Source organism: Falco punctatus (genome assembly GCF_963210335.1).
Source record: "Falco punctatus genome assembly, chromosome: 6".
Classification (NCBI taxonomy): domain Eukaryota; kingdom Metazoa; phylum Chordata; class Aves; order Falconiformes; family Falconidae; genus Falco; species Falco punctatus.
In genome coordinates, this window is record NC_137585.1 from 49,993,568 (window position 1) to 50,017,885 (window position 24,318).

General features: G+C 37.3%; 1 protein-coding gene and 1 long non-coding RNA gene across 9 annotated transcripts in view; one reads left to right on the plus strand and one right to left on the minus strand.

Annotated features, from left to right (window-relative positions):
* Positions 1-24,318, plus strand: part of CNTN1 (contactin 1) — a 249,875-nt gene that overhangs the window by 198,985 nt on the left and 26,572 nt on the right. For all 8 annotated transcript variants that reach the window (XM_080392102.1, XM_080392100.1, XM_080392105.1 and 5 more), the window contains 5 exons: positions 3,958-4,116; positions 7,376-7,525; positions 11,044-11,114; positions 16,499-16,733; positions 20,350-20,453. In XM_080392102.1, the coding sequence (XP_080248228.1) occupies positions 3,958-4,116; positions 7,376-7,525; positions 11,044-11,114; positions 16,499-16,733; positions 20,350-20,453 (719 nt within the window). The remainder of the gene's footprint in view (positions 1-3,957; positions 4,117-7,375; positions 7,526-11,043; positions 11,115-16,498; positions 16,734-20,349; positions 20,454-24,318) is intronic.
* The window catches only part of LOC308065762, a 541,432-nt gene that overhangs the window by 67,385 nt on the left and 449,729 nt on the right, over positions 1-24,318 (minus strand). The gene's annotated exons all lie outside the window — the stretch shown is intronic.

A 24,318-nucleotide genomic window follows, 5' to 3' on the forward strand; every position in this document is an offset into this window, starting at 1 on the left:
CAATGAAACAGTAAAGGATAGCCACTGTTCATGCAGGCACATGAAGATATTTTGTCTGTCCACAAAACAATGTAACAGTTCGTATGGATTGTCCTATGTGATCTTAGAGTATTAAAAGTGCAGTTGTGTTCAGAATTGCTAGTGATATTAGTGATATGAAGAAATAGTGCGAAATAGGGACAATGGACATCGATTGTGATTGTGTATGTCTGCTCAAGGAATGTGGGTATGGTGACTGGTCATGGGTGTAGTGTCTGGTCACATAGCCACACAGCTTTGAGGAGACACCTACCCTTCTTCCTCTAACAAAGGGGCTATTTATAAAAAGGATGAGAAAAGGATGAGAGACATTTCAATGTTATCTAGAGGAAGGGAGTGCTAATTCTTCTTGCTGGAGAAGATCAGATAGTCACAAGGACATGAATCACCTACAAAACTGCAAGACCACCACATTCCAGGCAAAGGACGGATAAGCTAATTAACATACGAAGCGAGAGTAAGCGGGTTTAGGTAACGAATATGTATAGGTGTTAATTGAATATTCATTTGTTTTATTGTATAAATGTGAGATGGTTCGTCACTTTGGGCATGCACGCTTGTGGAGGAGCGATCCCCCGTGCATCTGCGCGCAATAAACATCCCTACTTTATAACTTTTGAGTTATAGAGTTTAATTCTGTACGTCATTAGCACACTGAAGACTGTCAGCCTCCTGAGTGCAACAGGCCTTAATGACCCTGACCAGCTTCACCTCACCCAAGACACCCACCCACGCAACTGCCCATGGGCCCAGGAGCCCCATTAAGCTCAGCCCTGGACCTTCAGCCCCAACTGGAGCTATGTTACAGACATGCCCGCTTCCAGTTCTGCCTCTGGCCCTGCCTCCTGGGTGGGCTTCAGACCTATGATGTAGGTAGCACACCTCCTACATCCTACATGGATGGACTGCTTGGATATATGCAGTAGTTTGTCACCTGGCTGCACCTGATTCATTGCTTGCAGTACCTAGGACTGCCATATCAGCACCCAGCTCTGATCACTATATTCAGACCCTGCAGGACTGTGCCCCATTGTTGAAGGAACTGCCAGCCCTGGGGTTACTCATGGGTCCTGGCTCAGCTTTCCTGAGGGAGCAGCTGGCCCTTGTGTTTCCTGACACGTGCCATTTTCAGAAACTTTGATACTGAGATGAGAAGCTGTAAGAGATGTCTCCTAAGGAAAGAAGGATCTTGGGACTCATGAACCTTTTCATAACTTCCAGCTTCAGGGCTTCTGAAGTGAACAGTCTTGCAGAAGAACGGGTCTCTCAGGCCTTACCTGTGTGAGTCCTTAGAGCTGGGCTAGCAAGTATGCACATTACCAAGGTGGAGAATTGACTAACAATCCTCATCTTAAAAATCAGCTCTTAGCAACAACTTCTACTTCATACATCCTCTGAGAAGACTGAGACTGTTTCCGTGTTCAGGGAGATATTTATTCCTTATCTTGAAAGGGAGGTTTGAGGACAACTAATTACTGCATTTGCCACAATTTAAATTTTAATAGAAGTTGGTTATGAGCCATGCAGTAGTCATATGATGTACATTTTTCCCAAGGATACTAGATGGGAACAGTTTTTGGCTCTTAGGAGAAGAAACAATCAGGAATTTGATTGTCAGTCATAGGCCCATAGCCCAGAGAGATTGTGTAGAGTGATACTGCTTATTTCTTTTTAAATAATCACGTATATATTCTTTAAGGGGCCAGTCTACATTTGAATACTTTTGTAGTCAGGAAGGGGCATGCTTACTTGTTAGAAAGATAAATTCATTGAAACTGAGGAAGAACAACATATGGTGGTATATTTGTTTGATTCAGTTAATTTCATTTTGTTCCTTTTGCTGAGATTTATGGAGAAAATAAAGAGCTCAAGCTGAAGATACATTTGGCACACTGTGTGGTTAGATCTGATGCAGAAATCTCAATGCATTCTTTCTTGTTGAGTTGTTTTTGTTTTGGGTTTATGTGGTTTCTCTGTAAATACTGCAGAGAAGTATACCCTGTTATTGTTAGGGTTTTTAATATGTTCTGGGACTTGTTCAGTCACATTGTTGGATAATTACCTGAATCATGTTGGCATATTACTATCTCTGAATGTGGAATCAGAAAATACTTCTCAATAGTTCTAATGCATTGTCTCTGTTTCTACACAACAGTTAATATATACCACATAACTGTGTATCATAAACCAGAAGCATAATAACAAAACCAGAACAGTCAATATGAAAAGAATGATCTGAAAATATCTATAGGCCAAGTTTATAAGTAGGTACTAAGCTTTGGGTTACAGTATTACTGTAAGTTTTAGGGTTTTTAGCACAGGTTACTGAATTGTGGTGTCATTTACAGATGAAGATTCTTCTACTCACATATGTATGTACCTGCATCACTCTGTTAGCTTTCTAGTCTGAAAAAATCACTAGCTGATCTCTACATTTTAGCCTTTCTTTTGAGGACAAGGCACAGCACAGCAACAATAAAAATGTTATCCACACAAAGCAGAGGTGTGGGAATAGTAGTAAATAGAAGAAAAAAATAAATTTGAAAAATTTAAATTAAAAATTAGAAAAATGCAAGCATTCACTTGCAAAAACAGCAGTTTTTGTCTGTTATTATTCAGAAATAAACCAGATGAAGTTTGGTGAAGAAATGTAACACCATTTATTATGTTTAGTGATAAAAACCTAAACAGGCAGGTTTTGGGAACGAAGCCTATCTCTTCAGATTTGAAGTACAACTAACCAGCTTAGAGCCAAATAAGGATTGAGAGCAATTGCAGTTATTTTAACATAGCTATTTTAAGTAGTTGGTTTGAGCAGAAGTAGTATTTAATTGAAAAGCATGGAGTTGAGACTGTGAACTAGTTTAGGACAAGCAGCTTCTACCTGTAATGATTTAGCTGGGTGTTGGAAGCATAGTAATGTGCCATCAAACCGACTTCTGTATTTAGTTTGTTACTTTCAATATTCGCTAGAGCTTTGAATTTTGAAATTTATCTTGCAAGTATCTGTCTTTTGAAGGAAAAGAAAATAGTATTTAGAAATTATTGTATAGGTCTTTCTTGATGATCAAGAGTGAAAGGGCAGATGTGGAATGGCTATTTTGTGAGAAATATTTTCCCTTTGACAGCTTAGTGCTTCTGTTCCTTGGTGGTGGTTTTTGTGGGGTTATTCTGGTGGACAGAGGTAGTTTGATTTCACCCATGTAGTTTGCAAGACTGCTTTTAGTTCAGTGGGTGTAGTTGATTCCACATTTTGGCATGGATTTTTGAAATTCTTGTTGTGGGAAGGCTTTTGTTGAACTGTAGAGAAACCTTATCTAGGTCTGCTTTTACTCAAATTTTATTAGTCTGTCGGAATTTTAAATGTGATGATGGGTTTACCACATTGGGATAATATGAAGGAGGCCAAGAAAGAGGTCAATAGAAATGTCTTTCAAGATATGATTTTTCATCAATAGAGAAATTACAAAATTTTCCACATAAATTGCAGTCAAGGCCAATATGGCACAAGCAGGAGTGTAGATTAAAGGTCGACTACCAATAAGGTCAGCATTAGGTGGAATTTAGGAAGAAAGATTTTGTATATTTTTGCTGACTCTGAGTTTATTGTTGTTTGAAAAAAGAGCAGCAACAGTTTCAAAGTATAATTTTTTCACTTAAGAAAATCTCAATAATTGCTCTTTAGGCAGGTATCATGGAAGTTTCATTTGGTAGTTGATAGATGCAAGACCAATTTATCCTCTGAATCCCTCTGTAGAGTACTGAAAAGTATATATACACTTTCAATCTTTTCTTAAGTAGAAAGTGAGACTTGAAAGCCTTGTATCTCATAAACACAAGGAGGAAAGTTAGTGACCTTTCATTTTCAGAATATTTAATTTGTGAATTGAACTACTGTTTTTGGGGTTTTTTTCTCAGGTCCTCCAGGCCCTCCCGGAGGTATAAGAATAGAAGAAATCAGAGACACTTCTGTAGCACTTACCTGGAGTCGTGGAACAGACAATCATAGCCCTATTTCTAAATACACTATCCAGTCAAAAACCTTTCTATCTGAAGAGTGGAAAGATGCCAAAACAGGTAGGAGTAATGCCAGAAGTAATAAAGTCAATACATTTTAAAGTGTTTGATTTTAAGAAAGCTTGGCTAGTCAGAAAATAGTCACAATAAAATGGGATGTTATTAATGTCTACTACAGGGTTTGGGAGCAGGTACTGTCTTGTCAGTCTGTTGTCAACAGGTTTGTTCCCAGCACTTGGAGGACCTGAAATGAATGTCAAGAAATATGGAAAAGAACAGACCAGAGTTTTTACCTGTTTTTTGCCTCTTTTCTTGCTGTTTGAAACATTCCACATCAAATACTAGAATCTTAAAATTGTGTTTACAGGTTAATTAGAATGACAGACAGGGGTCTTCATTTCTGTATTTGTTATGCAGAAAGTTGGTTAAAATTGCCTGCTTTTTCCTTGGAGCAGACTAAGTTCCAATTGTGTTAAAACTGGCACCTCTAGAGAAAACATAGCTAAGATTATCCTTCTAACCACTGGATGTCATCATTGTGCCACATAATTGCAGTTCAGGAGGCATCTACCTGAACACAAGGCATGCTAATGTATATTTCTTTGCAAGATTTAACATGAATGCATAAATTATGAAAATATTTTTAAACTACTAGTATCTTTGAATGCTTTATGAAGGGTAGCCTTGCCATAAGCTATACAGAATTGTCCCACCAATATAATTCATTATGCCACTATGATAAATTATAACTTAAGTGCTTTTCTGTGGAATCAGGGCATCACCGCATTTGTAAATACTAATAATACTAATAGTTTCAGCTGTTGTCTTTCATTTAAGTTGTCCCTTGAAACTATGGAGATAGATGCCTAAGGAATAGACTTTGACATATTGAACTGAAAATCTGTTACTTTTTTAGAGTAAAAAGTTAAAAATACTAGGCCTACTGCCTTAAATCATAATATCTTCTAGAATATGTAGTATATGTAGCTGTATTGTATATAGTTACTTCCAACAGACAGCAGTAGTATATGACTTATTAGTGTGGCAAATAAACTTGGTGATTCCCCTGTCCCTTCCTGTCTCTTACAGCTTGTTCAATAGTTTCTGTAGAATAGATTTCCTTGAACTTTGAAAAAATAATTGATGTAGAAATTAGAGCTGTTCAAATAACTGATGATTTGCTTCAGTAACAATATACGCAAGAGGGTGGATCCTTTTAGACCAGCCTTTCAGGTTAAATTATCATTAATTTCCTATTCCTTTTTTTTCTTTTTAATTAAAAAAAATGAATTGGGAAGAAATGAGGTTATAGGATGATAAAGGAATAATTTATAAACGGGGTGGCAGCTCTGTTACTTCCTTTTGTGCAGTGTGTTACTGGAACAAGAAATGTGTGTAGGAGATACAAGTGCTGGATTCAGATCTTTCCTGCAGACACTTGAACCCACCTCTCACTCCTCAGGATGATTCCCTGTTTGCAGTGGTTTAGGCACAATGGGTTGCACTTCTCTGCATCTCAGAAGTTCTGCTTCACAGAATTAATGAGATGATAGTCATTCAGACATGCAGTCAGACTTTGAGTCTCAGCCCGTAGCATGCTGAATGGAATTCACATCGTGAGTGTGGCAGGGAGGAATCTAGATTACTGAGTTCCTTTTTCAAGAAGCAAGCAGGAACGATATAAATTATTAATCGCTGAGAAGTTGAAATGAAGTTGCGATGTTTTCAAGATCATTGCTTTTTTCATGCAAACGACACTGAGAAATTTTGATTAATAGATGATTCCCTGAAAAAAATAGGTAAAATCACCATAGTAACCATCACTGGCACCACTGCAAGCTTTTACTTAATTTCGGGGCTCCTCCCAGTTTGGTTCAATGATTACTTTCATATGAAAGAAGCATGATGAACAGTCCAAACTGATCTCTCATCTGTGTTAAGGTTGTCATTTAACACTGCTAATTTTCAATGTGTGGAACAAGAAAATATACTTTGGCACTGCACTTCAGAAATATTATTGTTATTATTGCAACTACCATTATTCCCAAACCAAATCATTCATCTTAAGTTGCATAAGAGTGTGTTTTATGAAAGAAGTGTATCCTCCTTCACAGTATGGAAATATGTATGAATGGGTTATGTAATAAGTTGTTTACATTTATGTTGCTCTTTCCAGTTAAGAGGATCAGATTCTCATTGTTTTTAGTACTCATCATTATTCTGGGAATTTATAGCACAGTAAGATTAAATGAAAAGATTGAAAGTAGCCCAGAAAAGGAATGCCAACTTTATATCATGGCTTGGATGCCGTAGGAGGTTTGCAATGGCTCTACTGACTGGACAGAAAAATACTTTGAGTAAAGATGAGGGACGGTGGTGGGCAAGTGGAAAGAAAATGGAAAGTGTTTTTCTTTCTCCTTCAGGGCCTCACTTTGGAATGAACAATTTAATGATCATTAAGTAGAGGAAAGTTGTGTCACCTTCCATTGCTTATGCTGCCATGCATGGGGTTTTTGCAGCCATTGCATTCATATTTTAATTTCAAATCATCTGCCTTTCCAGCTCAGAATATCTCATTTTTCATTTGCCTCTGAACCCAAGAATCTAATTTGACAAATAACTCTTGGCCCACGCAATAAATCAAAATGTCTCTCTATAACTGCAGACAGTTATAGAAACAACCCCTATTGTCTGTGAACTGTAGACAGAGTCATGAGTTACGCATTTTATTTATGGTAAAGAAGCTCATCCTTATGACAGTAATAAGTCTTTTCACAGGAATTACAAGACCACTTACCCTTGTTGTTGATCAGAACTAGATAGCAAGTTGTAACATGCTCACTAATAAGTTGCATCAGAATATGACCACATTTTATAAACCACTCTTTAGCAATTGATTGAACCCTACATTTTCACATGTCTAGCCCTTGTCTGTTTCATGCATTTTTATTTTACAGCTTTTGCATTCCAGTTTTCTCATTGTATTTGTAGGTTAAATGAAATTCTACAACTACAATATGTAATTAGTAAGGATATCTCATAACTAAATTGGTACTTCTTTTGCTAGTTCGCACCCAGTTAAAACTTACAAGTCTATAAGGATTTATCCAAGATCCAATCATACATAATTTCCAAATTCCCAGTCAGTGCCATGAGTACTCCTTGTAAAATATGGTATTCCTAATGTGCAACACCAAGTTTCCTTCAGTTGGCTATGTGTGGTTGCAGAATAGTGGTAGTTTCGCTGAAATCAACCACAGTGTTGGCTGACTGTATTGTAAAAGTGCTGTTTTCTAAAGCAATTTCTTATTTTTTTTAGAACCATCAGATATTGAAGGAAATATGGAATCTGCTACAGTGATTGATTTAATTCCATGGATGGAGTATGAGTTCCGGATAATAGCAACAAACACTTTGGGGACAGGAGAACCTAGTATGCCATCACAGAGAATTAGAACTGAAGGCGCTCGTACGTAAACAGAAAATGTCAAGTTTTTAATGTGCTTCTTAATTTTCACATTTTTATTAATATATTTTGTAAATATTTTTTTAATTGAAAAAAAAACCACTTTATAAGATGCAAGTCTAGAGAATATATTTTCAGCCACCCACTACTATAGATTTTAGTAAGCAGACTGTGCAGATGTGATAGCATCAAAGCAGACAGGAAAGAAACATAGTGATACAAATGGCAAATTTGCCTCCATTGCTGAAACAGAATCAGACTGTATCTTTCAGAGATCCACCACTGTATCTATCAGTCAGGTCACGTGTTTATGAAGGCAAGCACATGCTTGGTACCAGGGTACAGGACTTAGGAAAAAACATGCATGTGTTTAACAAGGAAAATGTCCATTTGCTCTTTGGTTTCTGTTCTAACTAAAGAATACATGACAGGATGTGTGTTATACTGGAAAATGCCATATTTCTGTGACTGAAGGTTTGGTCTTGTGTCTTCTTATTCCACGTCAAGGATGTGACATTATCCAACACAACATACGCTCTTATTAGTCTAATTACTCAGTGTTAAAATCTCAGAGCATATTTAAGGATATCCTGTAGGCTCAGGCATGTCCTTTTTAAAATGAATTCTCCAAAATGAGGAATTAGCTGTTATTATTCAAGATAATACATTCTGTTTTGACTGTACAAAGGAGATAACAGCAGTGCTTTAGAAGGTAACGTATCATTGCAAAAAGACTATCCGACAAAACTGGTATACCAGTATATTCTCCTTAACACATATTAGCACCCATGTGCAATCTAGATATATTTACAATTGTTGTCCCATAGCTTGAGATTTGAAATAAAAAATGCAAACCCAAAGGGTAAAAATTATTTTTTGCAATTATACCTGCTAGGTCATTGTATTGGTTAGCTAGTATTTTCAAAGTAAAATGTATTTGCATTGCTAATCTCAAAACATTTATTAAAAAGAACCATATTGGGTCCATTCAACTTTTTGTTACTTAAAGAGAAAGGAAATACAGATTGGTTAAATTAATCTGGACAGGAAAGGAAAAGCCGCATAACTTTATTACTAAAGTAAAAGGAAATTACTGCCTATAAAATCTACTATTTGCATCATATGTTTTATGACTCAACAGCTGTATTTGAAGGCCCAGGAATCTAAATGAGAAGTCTACACATACTTCTTGGAGCACCTGGTTCACAACAGACATTTTTGAAATGTCAGAATAGAGACAGAAAGGGAGGGGAATAATGCTCACAGGTGGAACAGTGGTAGCATCCTGCAGTTTGCAGTGAGCTACGTTCCTGGTATTTGTTGTAGCCTCCCCAAAAAATTGTATATTCTCCAGTTTGGTAGCAGGATGCAATGCATTTGCAAGAGGTAATCTGTTTAGTCCATTGTTTGATTCCCCATGCACAGCACCATTGTCATCTATGACAGACTGTGACACATACTTGGTGAAACAAAGCAAAATGTTAATGTAGTCTTCCTAGGCATCAGTCAGCACTTCCTGCCCTGCCAAAATAGGGTGTAAATCAGTAACAGTTTGCAGATGGACTTCTGTGCCCAAGTGCATTTTCTGCCAGGAGCTGGAATTTTTTATGAGTACCAACAACAGGATTTGGGTTGCACTGTCAACTTCCAGGGTACTACAGAAAGAGTACTGTGTGTGCATTTTCATGTAAATCTGAAGAAGGTAAATATTTTACTGCACTAACAACTCATATCCACACAGTGTAGTTATTTTTAACATTTGTTCTGTGTTAAACAGCAGCAACTAGTGCTGCATCTTTGTTGTAGTGTATAAGTGACAGATAATGTCTGTTAATCTCAAATGTTATGGGTGTCTTTTTCAGTTTTGAAGTCTCCTTGTAGATAACTGTAATTTCAGTAACTTTTATTAGCATGCTAAGAGTGTGTGCTGTGATTTTTCTTTTTAATGAAATCTGCTTGCTTCATCAATAACACATTTCACAGTGAAGTCTTGAAATTCAGTGAGTCAAAGTCTGATTTTATATATTTTAACTTCTGGATGCATTAGAGTAATTGTTGTATGTGTACCTGTCTGAATTAGTAACCTGGTCTTAGTGGAAAGAGGAACCTGGGTTTAATGGTGTAGAGAATGAGGGAGGGTCTCTTGAAATGGATGATTAGACAGTCTTTTTTTCTCTTTTCTGGCATCCTGCATATCTTTGACTGCTTAAGCATTCTAGCAAACCTCTGCTTCTAAATTAGCACTGAAGTTACATGCTTATAATAGATAGTGTGACTACTGTGTATTTCAGTAACAACAAGGGCAAGTAATATGTTAAGATTCCTCTGTCGTGGTACGTATGTTTAGCCTCGTTCTCCACTAATTTGTTTTCTGGAAGACTAGAAATAAATAACACAAACCATGCACCGAATGCTGATTTCAATTTCAAATTTATTGTTATATATTTTTATTCTTTCTAAAAATTCTTCTCTGCTTTGTGTTTCTCCTCAGCTGACCCTCAGAGAAGGCCTCAGAAAGCATTTTACTTAAATAGTGCAAGAGCACTTAGAAACTGTCCCCTTACTATCTTGCAACGTTCATTGATTAGCGGAGAAAATACCTGATCATTTAAGAGTTTTTAACACAAAGAACATGTTCATGTAGATAGGGCATATAGCTAATGCACGACCATCTGGGCCATATTTAAAGCACAATAGGTAGGTCACCATTTTCTAAGTTTTCAGTGGTACTTTATGTGTCCTCGGTATTGAGTGACAGCAAATAAATACACAAACACCATAAAGGATGGCAATAGAATCATCACACAGTGCAGAGTCTCACAGAAATGAGAATATAGGAATGATTTGTAATGGAGTCCTTCAGAGTATCCCGCTTTACCACTTGGCTGTGCGCTAATGATGGATCAACAGATTATATTTCATTACACAGAATATCCGTGTAAAATGCAATTAGTAAATTACTGAGTGCTATACCAGCTTCACTTGTGAGCATCTACCCATTCTGAACTTGCCAATCAAAGGGTCACGTACCACTAATCTAGAATGGGATTAGGATGCCAGTGCTTCAAAGATATATCCGTGGGTTTAACCTATCACATTGCGAGTAAATCCATTGAAGTACATGGAACTGATTACACTCTGTTAAGGTAAATATATGTGCAAGTCCTGGGTGCTTGAGCACTTGCCGTACCAATGTCTGAGGAAACACAAGAACAATACGCAGTGCTTCTCTTAAGACCTATGAGGAGTGTTCTGTTTCTGAATATTCAATTAAATATTTGTAGAGAACATAGTTAAAAAGAAGAATGATTGCTAGCTATGGTTAGAACTGGCATGTATCCTGCAGCAGTAGGTATACATTAGCCTTGGCCAGACCACAGACTCTCACAGCTATTACAGACTATCATTTTAATTCTGTGTGCTATGTGTGCTCGTTGGCAGTGCTGGTGAAAAGTAAATAGTGATATTTTTACTGACTACATACTTTGTAGTCATTTTTCTTGTCTCTTCTGTTTTTCTAGCTCCTAATGTGGCTCCTTCTGATGTCGGAGGAGGGGGTGGAAGCAATCGAGAGCTGACAATAACATGGATGGTAGGTATTGCACTGAGAGGGCACAAAACTTGTATTTCTTTGTATCTGATCTCACTCCTGAAACCCATGAATGTTTAGTCACTGGCTCCTGCGAGAGCAGGATTTGTACACAGTATATAGGTTTTCAGACTTTTCTCATAAAAATACATAAAAAGGAATGGGGAAGACCATATTTTAGATGCTTATGTATTGGACTTTTCTAAAATATGAGCTAAAACATTTTAAGTATGTTTCAAAGAGATTGAAACACATACTATGATAATGCATTGATGTAAATGCTTTTGAAAATTCTGCATATTTTATCTTTCTTTGAGGCTCTTTTTAAAGTTACGTCTGAACAGCATGCAGATTTGCTTACTATAACTACAAGCGTAATGTCTTGATTATGACTTCAGTGTCCTGTGCACAGCTTTAGAAGCTTTATTAAAAAAAAAGAAAATGCATTACCATTCTATAAAATAGCCTGTCATAATTATTAACTGGAGTTTTAAAGAAATCCTTGTATATTGACATTTTATGTTTTATTTAATGCTAATGTGACTGATGGCACAAAACAATATTGCTTCATAGCACACTAGCCCTTCATTGATATCCACGTACTGATGGTGTTCTTTGAGCCATTAATTTTTCTTTAATTATTATGTATTAGGCAAAATAAAGAAAGGGGAGAAGGACAGAGATAAAATGTTAATCACAAAAATAATGGAATTAAAAGTTTAAAAAATCAGTGTTACTAGAAGACATTTTCACTAAGCAGAGTGTTTTGAAAAGTTCATCCCTCTCATGTACCATAGTATTCAGTCCATGATATTTTGTCTTTTAAAAGTCTTGTCTATATAGCTATATGCAGAAATGCTGTCTTCATTCTGGTATTGAAACAATGTTTGCTTAAATTTACCTATACTGTAGGGAAAAGAGAACAAGGAAGAATGGAAAAGAGATAAGAATATAGGAAGGAAGCAAAACCCAGAACAGGAGAGGATAAGGATTTATAAGCAAAATTGTTGTGTAGGCAAAAGTTGCAGGAAGAGAGAGTTGAAGTCTTCTGAAGGGTATTTGGGAAAGCTAAAGAGAAGGAATAAAGTGAAAAAAAGCCTATCTGGTTCATGTCAGAGCTTATCAGTATCCAGTAAAAACACCGTTACAGAAGCATTACCTCTCAAAGAAAGGCAATTAAATGCTATGCTTGAAAAGATTACCAAGTTGATCTTTCTATTGACCTCTCTGTCCACCTTCATAAAGCTATGAGGCACATAAGGTACGTTATGTCAGTTCTGTCTTTTGCGGAATAATTTGGTTTAGATGTAGCAGCTTATTTACCTCTATGAAGAGTGCTTTTTCTTGTGGGAAGTAATATAAAGATGTCCTAATTCCAACAGCAACTTTGTCATTGTTGTGTAGGGATCCTCCTTGTTTTTACTCCGTACGCATATTTCCTTCTTTTTGTATTAAAGGTTGATCATACATCTTTAGAAAAGTTCTCAAGTATGACACAGAAATAGTCAGCCATATGTTTGGGCTAATAAATTTGGGCTTTCCTGTTTTGGTTTTCTTTTTAATTCAGCTCAAAATATTTATTCAGTCTTCCTAACTATTTCAGCAATCAATTTACTATACAGAAAAAATTTCTAAGTTTCTGGAAAAGGAAGATCCACACTTCTGTTAAACTATATTGAAAAGGTTATTGCTTAGTTCCACTAGCAATAGGTTAGGAAGTAGATGTGTCCTAACTGGTTTGATTCTGAACTGTGTTTATTTTTGAAGAGCCAAAGTCAAATGAGAACACACACAATGGACAGTTGCACAAGACCTAGATTATTTTATCATTTTTTCACAAGTGCTGTCTTATAAAAACTTTAATGAACTACAGAGCTACTTCTTGCATTGCCTGTAAAGACCCGTACTCATGGCATTTTCAATACAGTGAAATTTTGGCTATGACCAAACTGAAAAAAAGAAAATTATAGTCAAGAGAATAGTGACTAAGGCAAGATCTGAAGTACAAGATCATTTCGGTCTTTCCTATACACCCAAGTAGATTTATATTCCAATCATTTCTCTTACCTAATGTCAAGCTTTTTACATCTGTTTTGTAATGAGTAGCTCATTTAGTCAGACAAATTAAGTATGGCATCAAATATTTACTTCCCAAGAATCTTGAATACTATGTCTAGCAAGTGTTTTTGAAGAGAGGCATTGGATTTGTGGAGCCTGTCTGACAGACAACAATATATCTATCTGTAAGGCTAAGATAAAGGTGTATATTGATTCCCTCAAATGTGCTGACATTTGCATATGCTACTCAAAATAGTCCTTAATTAAGAACAGAAGAACAAAATGTATGGCAGGTTCATATTTTGCTGCCAACCCTCTTTCAGCTTTTGCTATGATTCATAAGCCCAGGTTGAATGAGACAGCCAGAGATGCAATCAAAGCTCTTCTAAGTCTTGTTTTGAAAGAACTGAGAAAGAGCTAGGAGTGGCATGCCCATTCTTCCTCGTTTTCCCCCATTTGTCTTTCCCTCTTCTATTTTGTTTTTCAAAGTTTTTATTGGATACTACAAACTATTCAGCTACATATACCTACTTATTATGTACAACTGTTGGAGGGCAAGCTGTTTTCAACATTTTATTTCAGACCTTCCAGAATATAATTTTTAAGCCAGTCCTGGCTTTCTAAAGTTTGCTCTGGCTAAAAATCATTCTGAATCTAGGGCTGCATCCAGGCTGCTTGCTTTGGCATATGAGGTAGGATTCTTGTTTAAGCAGCTACATACAATGACAGATTCAGAAGACGAGCTATCAAAGGTGACCCAGTCCGTGAAATCTACTTTTTGAATTGCAAGGTTGCCTATGAATCTAAACTTCGGTACATGAAGGTACATTAGCTGTTCTGGGAAACTCAGCATCCGGTTTTTACCTAATCTGCAGTCAGACCTGAGGTAGAAAACCAACGAAAACATGAGTAATACCTCATCCAATAGGCACACTCAGAATAGGCCTGACACAGGAAAAAAATATGCATATAAAATAGATTATCTAGTCGTTTGGGTTGGGTTTTTTTTCATAGCTGATTTTTAGTTAAAGTCTTCACCTAGTGGCTTGTTTGCATCACAACTAGAGACCAAATATCCATCTCTTTTTTCACATGAGGGGTTTCTTGAATTTAATCTCTTGGCAGAGAGATAATTACCAATTATACTTAAGGCATTCATGTGTTCTCAGAAGTCATGTTGTAGGTAGCATGTTTCCACTATCTAAAACTTCATTATAATTCAGATTTGACATATATTGTCATTTCACCTGTGTTCCCTCAAAAAGCCAAAGAAATTATGTATCTAGAGAACTGCAGTCAGCTGCATCAGCCAGTTGTCTTCTGCAACATGGAGTCATCGTTAGAGTACCCACCCAGGAAGCAAGTGGCACTCAGGCCAGAAGATTGTCCATACGTACTGCGTGTTCTAGAAGGACTAGGGCCCTAACCCTGATCATAGTGTGCTGAGGCCACTTTCTGGTTTTTGGTTGAACTTAGCCACTGTTCTGCTAGAGATGCAGTTAAATATGGGGAAAAAAGAACAGCAAGCAAGAGGAAACCTACTGGCTACTGAACTCTGCAGATGGTAAATCCTGTTGGATGCTGGTCCTTACTCACCCAACTGCTTGTATGCAATGATGATCCCCTGCTGAAGCACTGTGTATAGGGAGCTTCATCTAGAACCAGCTTTCTGTCCTCAACCAGCTGAAGGTTGCCTGCTTTTAGTATTGCTGTTTTGTTATTCTTGTAACTTCAGCTCTGATGTTGCAGAGTAGTGAAACTTCACAGCAGCAACAGAGAAAATGGAATGCAATAGGATCTGACAGCTAGCATACCCAGGGCAAGGGTCAGTTAACCTTAAGTTGAATAAGGCAGAAGTCGCAGCCTTTGGTCTAATTCTGTACATTTCTCTTGGAAGCTTTTTCATGAAGAAAAGAAGTTCCATCATTTTTCCTATGTCCTTCTCAGACATTTTTCAGATTTTGATTTCCAGCCTCTGTGTTTGGCTTAATTTTTTTCTTATTGAATTATGTATACTAATGTTCTAATCCATGCATTATATTTCTGAAGTCAAAATTGAAATGTTTCTATTGTTCCAAAAATCTAATGTTTTCACCAATTATTTTTTTCTCAGAGAATCTTTGGAGTTTCATTCCAGCTTCAAACAAATGCAAACATCAGAATTACTGAGCTAGGGTTTTTCTGGGCTTGTTCCACTATTAATATCTAAGGTCCATAAGTCCTTGCTCAGAATATCTCCATACATGTTGGCTGAAGTGCTACAGTAGTAGGCAAACACCTAAGGAGAATAATTAATTTCTGTTTGTTGCACTGATTCATGACCTTTGCCTCAAGATAAGTTATTTCATATCTGTGAGGTTTACAATATGTAAGCTATGATGAAGGTGATGCAGGAAGGTTTTTTTAAAAAAGTTGCTTCCAGTCAGCCTTCAGATGCACTGATGAGCAACATGATTTTGACCCTTTGGGTGTACTGTCTAGCAGTTGTGTAAAAGACTCCATGGACTGAGGAGGGATCACTAAATGTAGAGCTTTGGTAAATGAAGGAAAATTCATTATAGTAGATTGTCTTTCATAATTTTATATTTTCCAGTATTCCTAGGTATAGGAAATTAGCTATAGTTTTAAGAAATATTTTGCATACGTTCCTTTTAATACTTATGCTGAAAGTGAGAATCATTTCACTTAAACTTTTTCCAGTTATAAACTAGGTAGATAGCCTAAACCAGCAACTGGACCCACCTCCATCATCAGTGAGAAGTGGTAGGATGAATCATTCTTTGAACATGTCCATCCCTCTTCATCAGCTGTGCCAGTTGCCTAGGTGATCAGCTTTAGGTAAATTAATATAATCTGGGCCAGCATAAATTTTCTCTTCTCTCTCTCTGTTCCACAAGAGTATCTATCTACAGACATGTACATGGACCCATATACTTGCACAGTGTGTCTGTGTTATATATCCATTATCACTTACTCCTTAAGAAAGTCTTTTTCCTAGCTACAGCTGATAAAATTTTTAGTACACAGTCATTCTTGTTTTCTTTCTATAGGAGATAACGTGGTGTGCCTTGCACTGAGTTTGGGTGAGGAACAAGATCTTGAAATGTTTTAGTAGCAGATATGCTACTACTGCAAATCTGCATAATGAAGATGGTATATTTTTAAAGGAGGTGGGAGAAAACCATAGAAGCAAACCAGGAGAAAATGGAACTTTAGTTCAGTGTTTTTACAATGAACATGCCACTGCTTTCTGTATTGTTTATTTTTCGTTAGAGATCCATTTGTTGAGATGGCTACAAAAATTAATGTTTTATCTTCTGCCTCTTTAGCCTTTGTCAAGAGAGTACCACTATGGCAATAACTTTGGTTATATAGTGGCTTTCAAGCCATTTGGTGATAAAGAATGGAGAAGAGTTACAGTTACTAATCCTGAAATTGGCCGGTATGTCCACAAGGATGAATCAATGCCACCTTCAACCCAGTATCAAGTAAAAGTGAAAGCTTTTAACAACAAAGGGGATGGACCATTCAGTCTCACTGCTGTCATATATTCAGCACAAGATGGTGAGTAAAGGTTCCAGATAAGTTTTACACTGAGGGTCCAGATCATTACTACCAACATCAATATAGAGAACCTGGTCCTTGACACTGATTTATATAGCAAGGAATGTGTATATTGCTCCCACAAAACTCTCACAGTTGTTCTGAATAAACAACTTCAGACTCTGTTTTCTATGTGATGCAGAGCACTTGATTGTACTTGCTGGCAGTGAGAAATACACAGAAGCATTCATGATTGTTCACAAAGCTTGTTAAAAGATTTAATAATTTTAAAAAATAAATTATGATCTTCATATTGATTGCCTAAAACATTTGCATCATTATCCAACAGTGTCTGTGTATTTGACATATGTGTAATTTTTTTCTTCTTAATGGACCACACTAAAGCCTATTATTCTAGTAGATCAGTATCAGAATTTATCTCAAAAATGTGAGGGAATGATAGTTCATTTGTATCTAGTTATATTTCCAGCATGTTTAGACTCTAATATAAATTATCCCTGCCACATTCTTTGTTCTGGTTTGGATGTTAGAGCTATTAAGTGAATAATTTAATGAAAACCTCTTTGACATTTCACTAAAAACTTTTTCTAATTCTTACTGGAATTATTTCATATGCTGTGATCATTAGGATTGAAGTTTAAGTGACATTTCCAAACTTAGCGGGAGAGTGAAAGTACTAGAAGAATGTTTACCTTAAATCAGAAGAAATATATACAACTCCTAATTGCAACATAATCACTCAAGCCTGTTACAAGAAAATGTGGTTTATTAATTTCTGCCAGAAAGCCAAGGAATTGCTCATATTTTTCTTTCCATAGAGCAGAATCTCCTTCACAAAGTCAACAGATCCAGAACAAAGAGCCAAGAGGAGGGATATGATAACAGGGCCACATTCTCACACTTCCGACTCTGTTCTTTACTCTGTGTACTTTATGGGAGATTTATGTCCATGATTGCCATTGGCTCTAATGGGAACTTTGCACACAAATTGCCCACACACAGAGAAAAGATAAAATAGTCCTTTTGTTTCTTACAATAAATCAGGATTCAAGCTAGCAACACTTCGCTGTCTGAAGAGGTTCATACTAATCCTTATTCTCAGAAAAACGTACCTTAGCATTTCATCTTCAATAGCTGCTGCAGCACCAGAATGATTGGTTTCGCATTTGTATGAATGAGTTAGTAAATAGCTATGGTGTAGTAAAAGCCATGTCTGCCAAATAACATATCAATATCCATCCTTTTTCAGGGAGGTTATGAACAGCTGACTGATAAGCTCCCACGTGTTCATTTTAGGATTGTATCAACCGTGTCAGGGATAGCAGTGTGTTTGTACGGCTCTCTAAGTTCAGAAACATGGCATAGCCTAGTAGCTCCAAAAGACAGAGAAAAAGCAAACATGCAGTAGCGCACAGATAAAGAAGTCACTTCAGTGGCTGCTGATGTTCTAACATAGACTTTAGCAAAGTCCAGACGCTTTGTAGAAGTACTTGTGGTGAAGTAATGCCAGATGCAGGAAGCAAAAGGAATAGAAGCCCAGTGAACTTACTTCTTTTCTTTGATTTCAAGCACAAGAGTCACCAAAACAGTCAAACTCACAGTGCTCCAAACCTTACCAGTAGTGCTCACAGCTCCTGTGTGGAGCTATGACCCTGGCTACTGACCATATCAAATCCAGGAACTGCAGGGTGGGTTAGAAGGAATTTTTCTAATAGGTGTAAGGGGAGTTATTACGCAGAGCATTCTGCAGTTTTGTGCTGGCCTCAGAACTCATACAAAGTCACCTTCAAACCTTGTAGCATGCTTACTGGGTCTCAGCCTAAACTTTGTATAGTTACACCCAGAAGATAATTGTGTGATGACCACTGTATTTTCAGTGAAGCCAACATATTGTGAGGCCTGTGTGATTGCTTCATTTATTGGTAGAATTATTGAATTAGAGAGCTGGAGAAAAGGAGCTGAGATCATCTTGCTGGCTCAGGAGAGACTGCAAAATATTTATAGAACATAAATGCCAAATAGGCATATAAATTATTTGGAGTTCATAAACAACCATAAGCAGATGAAATATTGTTTAGAATATTGTATCAGCAAAATCCCTGGTAGTTGGAACATTTCAATATGAAACATTTTGGCAAATTCTGTAATTGATACAGTGGAGAAGAGTCTGACAGTGATTTGGGAATAGATTAGATGGTCACATCTATTCCACCCATACTTCTGTACCTCTGAATCAGCAGGTGCTGTTACTACCATCAGACAACACAACTTCTCAAAGGTATTAGTGAGATTTTAAAGCAATACGATCAGACAATATTCCGTACGCATATGTATAAATATGCATACATACATAAATTTAATGACAGCTTTTCCACTAAGTTGTGTATTTTGTAATATATGTATGTGTGTGTGTGTCTAACTGTGGGCATCTTTATTCACTTTGGTGACTGAGGAGTTTCTGTGTTCCCACGTGTGTTAAGCCAAGTTGCATATCTGACAACTACCTGCTGTTGCTAGTTGAGAGTAATGACTGCTAGTAATGAATGCACAGGCCTTTTGCTTATCTAAATGCCTGTCATTGTGAAAACAATATTGCAATAATATATAATTTTTAAATTACACATTTGCATTATTAACAGCCATTGAAAGACAATTACAAAAGGTAACTTTGCATATAAGATTATTTTGTTGCCTAGGATACTTTTCATGAGAGATGTAACTGATTTTTTTCTTAACAGTGGCTGTTTTGATGCATAGTTGACTGGATGCCCAGTTGGAAGGTTTAACTATGTGAAAGCTTTTCCTCAGCTCAGGCTGCCATGCCTGTCTGTTGCAACTTGTTTCAAAAGATTCAGGACAGAGAACTGTTCTTAGCTTGGATAACTTTTTTCTTTTATAAACATTGTTAGGTTTATGCCTTTTTAAATCCCTCACTTAAAATGCAAGCAGCAGTGAAATTAACAGCTTCTTATAATGAAATGAGAACTTAATATTTTAACTCCTGAATAAAAGTGTATCACATTATGATCGTCTGTATTCTGTGTGGGCTACTCTCCAGAACTAAGAACACACAAAAAATCAGTTGGGTGATGTGTGGGTGACAGGAGGGTTCTCTTGGGTTATTTCACACCTATGTTAAAGTTTATATGTGCCACTGGCCAGCTCTATATCTAATATCTGGTCTCATAAAAACTTGGTATCATCGTGACTAAGTGACATACACATTAATATTTGTGTGCAACTAGCTTTAAAAATCTGATGTATATAATCTGTGAGCTGCTGTCCAATTTACTGAAAGATCACTGTATGCTTCGTTCTATTTATCAAAGCCTGGTTTTAATTTACACAACTTTTAGCATGGAGTCTGTTAAAGCATAAAAATACATAGTCTGAGCCAAGTAATAGGATCATTGCTTTGTTTTTATAGTCATTTCCCATACAGATAATCACTGAATTTAAAGTTTACTCAAGTAAAACCAGATTAAAATCTAACACACTTGGGTCCCTGATACAAAGAAAATAATACAGAATACTGAAGGTGAGAAGAACCCCTGTAAGTGAGTATAACAATATCACTGTACGAGATTGTGTATTTAACATGTGTTTCATCTTTCAGCTCCAACTGAAATACCTACAGATGTGAGTGTAAAAGTTTTATCATCTTCTGAAATGTCTGTTTCTTGGCATCATGTTTCTGATAAATCTGTGGAAGGATATCAGGTGAGTTTAGAGGTGACACAGTATATCTTTTCATTCATTTAATTTCAGTAGTTAAATGCAAGAATAATTTCTACTCTAGCCTTCTGTCTCTTAGGGTTCACTTCTCTTCAGTTGTCATTTGCTATACAGATCTCACATCCTGAGAAACATTTTTGGCGCTGTGTACTTTTATTATTAAAACATGAACAAATGTATGTGCTCACTATTCAACTGAAAAAAGGCAGCATTATTTCATAAAAGAATCTACTCTATGTTACATAGTTGAATGCTTATCTGTACCTTCTCAAACCATACTGAAATTAAGTTTTGGGTGCAATTGTCGACAAGGGCATGAAATAGTAACTAACTTGTGGCCCATTTAAGTTATTAATATAATTCACCTACAAATCCTATAGTAACTGGGACTATATGACAGATGCCCACAATCGAGTATAACAGAGATAGTGCTATTGTGCAAGACAACAGTGGTTTGTTCCTGGTTACTGTTCTCCATGTGAAAAAGAGCTTCAAGGTATGTTCATCTGCTCCAAGGCTAAGTGGTACTACCAGTAAAAATTGTTCTTGTCCTTGTACAGAGATGACAACAGCCACAGGGTGGATGCAACCAGAAATGGCCACCTAGTACTCCAGCAGGGAAGTCTTAACATCATCCACACATAGTGGATGCTGACAAACACTGCAGTGCACAACTGGCTTACTTTGGCTGCACTCCAGAACAGGGATTTGGGCCTTAGTTTGTTAGTGATCTGCTTGGTGATTTAAGTTGTTGGCTGCTTGCTGGTAGCTGCTGTGTTCCAAAATGAGCACATACAAATGTGGAGTAACCTCATGGAATGTATTTTATAACTGAAATCTATGAATAAATGGTCTTTTCATTAGTAGTACTTGTTTCTATATTTCCTGATCTCTGTTTCTGTCTCCATGAGATTTATGTAATACTTTTGGTATACTGTAACAAGATCATAGTGAAGGTCTCAATAGGAAGTAGTATAGTGTCCCATATAAGCTTGATTCTACACAGCACATGCATAAAGTTTTAAAATTACAAGCAGACACTGGGTTTGAAATTAAGACACTGACGTCAACGGTAACTCCTAATTTACTAAAACAGCCCGTTGGTTTGGTGTTTCTTTAGGGACTGTGCAACTAGGATAGGATAGACAAATCCATGATCATAACTGAGAGCTAAGTGGAGTGCCCACATCTGTGAGCTCGAGCCAGCCAGCCATGTAGCAGTGTTGCAGTCCTGAGCTGGGCAGTCTGCAAGGAGACTGGGCACAAAGCCTGTGCACCTTGATAAGCAGAACAGACGCTCAGCAGGCACATACCGAGGGACTTGTGGGGTGTGGAGAGAGTGGCAGCAAAGAGTGCTGGGAGAGGCTGGGACGGCAGTAGCGATAGAACGTGATGATGGATGTTGAGAGTTGTAACAGGGAACAGTGTAAGAAGGCTGGAGGGGTAAGGATAATGGGGAAACAACATGGTGGAAGAACATTCCCACAGGCAACCCACTTCTGGCCACTTTTAAAATTTTATTTTGTTTTACATGAAGCCATCTGAGTTGCTGTCAGGGAACATCAGGGAAAGAAGGGAGGGGAGAGGATTCAGCAGGAAAGAACAGGATGCACAGAACAGTCAATCAAAAGGGGAAAAGTTGGAAAGAATCATGGAGGATCCTTGGGGTTGAAAAGAGGTAACTGCTGTTTTGAGGAAAGGTGAGGATACCCTGGGAATGTGGAGACCTCTGCTACACAGAATATGGATGTGCAGGGTGTAGCCTTATTTTGATAGCTGGAGTGTAGCTTCATCCACTCATTCCTAGAGAAGTACTACACTTCCACAAATCCAGTGTGAACTGGGTGGCTTGCTTATGTACAGTGAGCAGTGGCATTAAAATATGAATTTCTTCTCTTTTTTTCTCCTTTTCTAAAACAATCTTCTAGTTATCAGGACTGTGGAAAAAGTTCCTATCTGTCTACGCCCGGGGTCCTCAAACTTTTTAACCAGGGGGCCGGCGCGTGGATGCAGTGGCACGCAGTCACCTGCGGCTGCTTGGTTCCCCCCCAGCCCCCAGTGGGGGCGGGGGGTTCTGTAAATACCGGGGGTCGGATTGAGGACCCTGGGGGGCCGTATCTGGCCCACGGGCGGTAGTTTGAGGACCCCTGGTCTGTGCAATAAACAGACTTGATAGGCATGAGTTACTGCCCCACAGAGCTTAGTAAGGTGTTAATTCTGAGATCTTTCTCTGTAAAGCAATCACCAGCCTCGTTTTAGTAAAAAGAAAAGCAGCAAAGAACAAGCCTGTGCTTTTACATTGATAGCAAAAAGAAAGTCTTGTGCTTCTGAAGATCAGGTCTCCCATCAGTCCTGAAGGATAGGACAGGGCTTTTCTGGAAGGTCAAGGCTGCAGATAGCTTTTGTGAAATTACAATACAAGTTGTGAGGGAAGGAGCACTCAAACTACATTATAAAATTGCAGTGAATATGTCTGAAGGCCTATGTTTCTATTCGCATCAAGAAATATTCCAATATTTATTTTTAATTACTGTTCAGTTGTAATACCAGGTTAGCAGAATCCCTCATTCACCAGAACGCCTTCTCAGTTTTATTTTGGTCTTTATTATTACCTGAAAATTGCATGATTGACCTTTTAAGTGCTAGAGTTTAAGAGGTGGGAGTACCCTGAGCAAAGTATCCGAAGGTATTTCACCTGTGACACAATGCTTTTCACACCAGGAGGAGTCAGATTTTCTTGACACTAATGCATACTGTCAAGATGACTGCCCTCATGGTGATGAGTGTGAGCTGATACATTTTGCCATTATAGAGGAGTGTCCTCTGTTCACACTTAAAAAAGAGATAAAATATGAAAACTATCTCCATCCATGCAGAGAATTTAAGATTTATGAGCTCTTACAATAACCTGCCAAAAGCCATAGCTCTTCTGTGCATGTAGTACCAAAGACACTATCCATATTTCCCACTGCTTCTATGCGAGATATGTGTTTATTTTATTAAACACATTTATCACTACTCAACACCATTGTCCCTTGTTTACTGAAATATGCTATTAGCATTCTTTCTTAATATGAGTACAGTATTTCTTTTATGTCTCTCCTATGTAAAACTTCCATCAATATGAGAGCTATTGTTTCATCATACGTACAGAAACAATTTCTGATGTATTTCAGTATATTAAAATTTGAATGAAAGAGAGGACCATGTAAGAGAATGTTTTTCCCTGATTTTAGCATGGAGGGCTGCACTAATTCATGATGGCTGAGGCATTCCTTCCCACAGATCAGTGTTGGCTTATCACCTACTTTAGAGCTGGGGTGAAATACCCTCCTGTGTCCCCTGGGGATTCATTACCTATGGATTACCCTAACAAGGTAAATGCAGAGCATCAGGAAAAAGCTGGCTGTCCACGATTATTGTCCAAGCAATTTAAGAAAAATAGAGGGACTACTGAGCAAAGTGGGGAAATGCGACCTCTTGAAACAATGGGGCATTTAATTCTAGATGTCACTTCCACAGAGGCAAGAAAGTGAAATAAATTTCCAAGTTATTTCAAGAAACTTCAAAATTGTTTGCATAATAAGTAAGAGAAATGTAGGAATAGTGTAAAGAATACAGTACTTTTCTTAGCTTTCAAGGGAGTCATCTTACTTCAAATTTTTTTTCTCTTCAAACGTAGTTACAATGATCCAAATACGTAGATATGTCTGTATATTAAATGAAAAGATAAAAAAGAACATTCTGAGTTTGTCACACACAGCTCACACACTATAGTAGTTGTCCACAACATTGCAGCCAAGAACAATAATATTTGGATTTAAATTAAATTTAATTTTTAAATTATGTT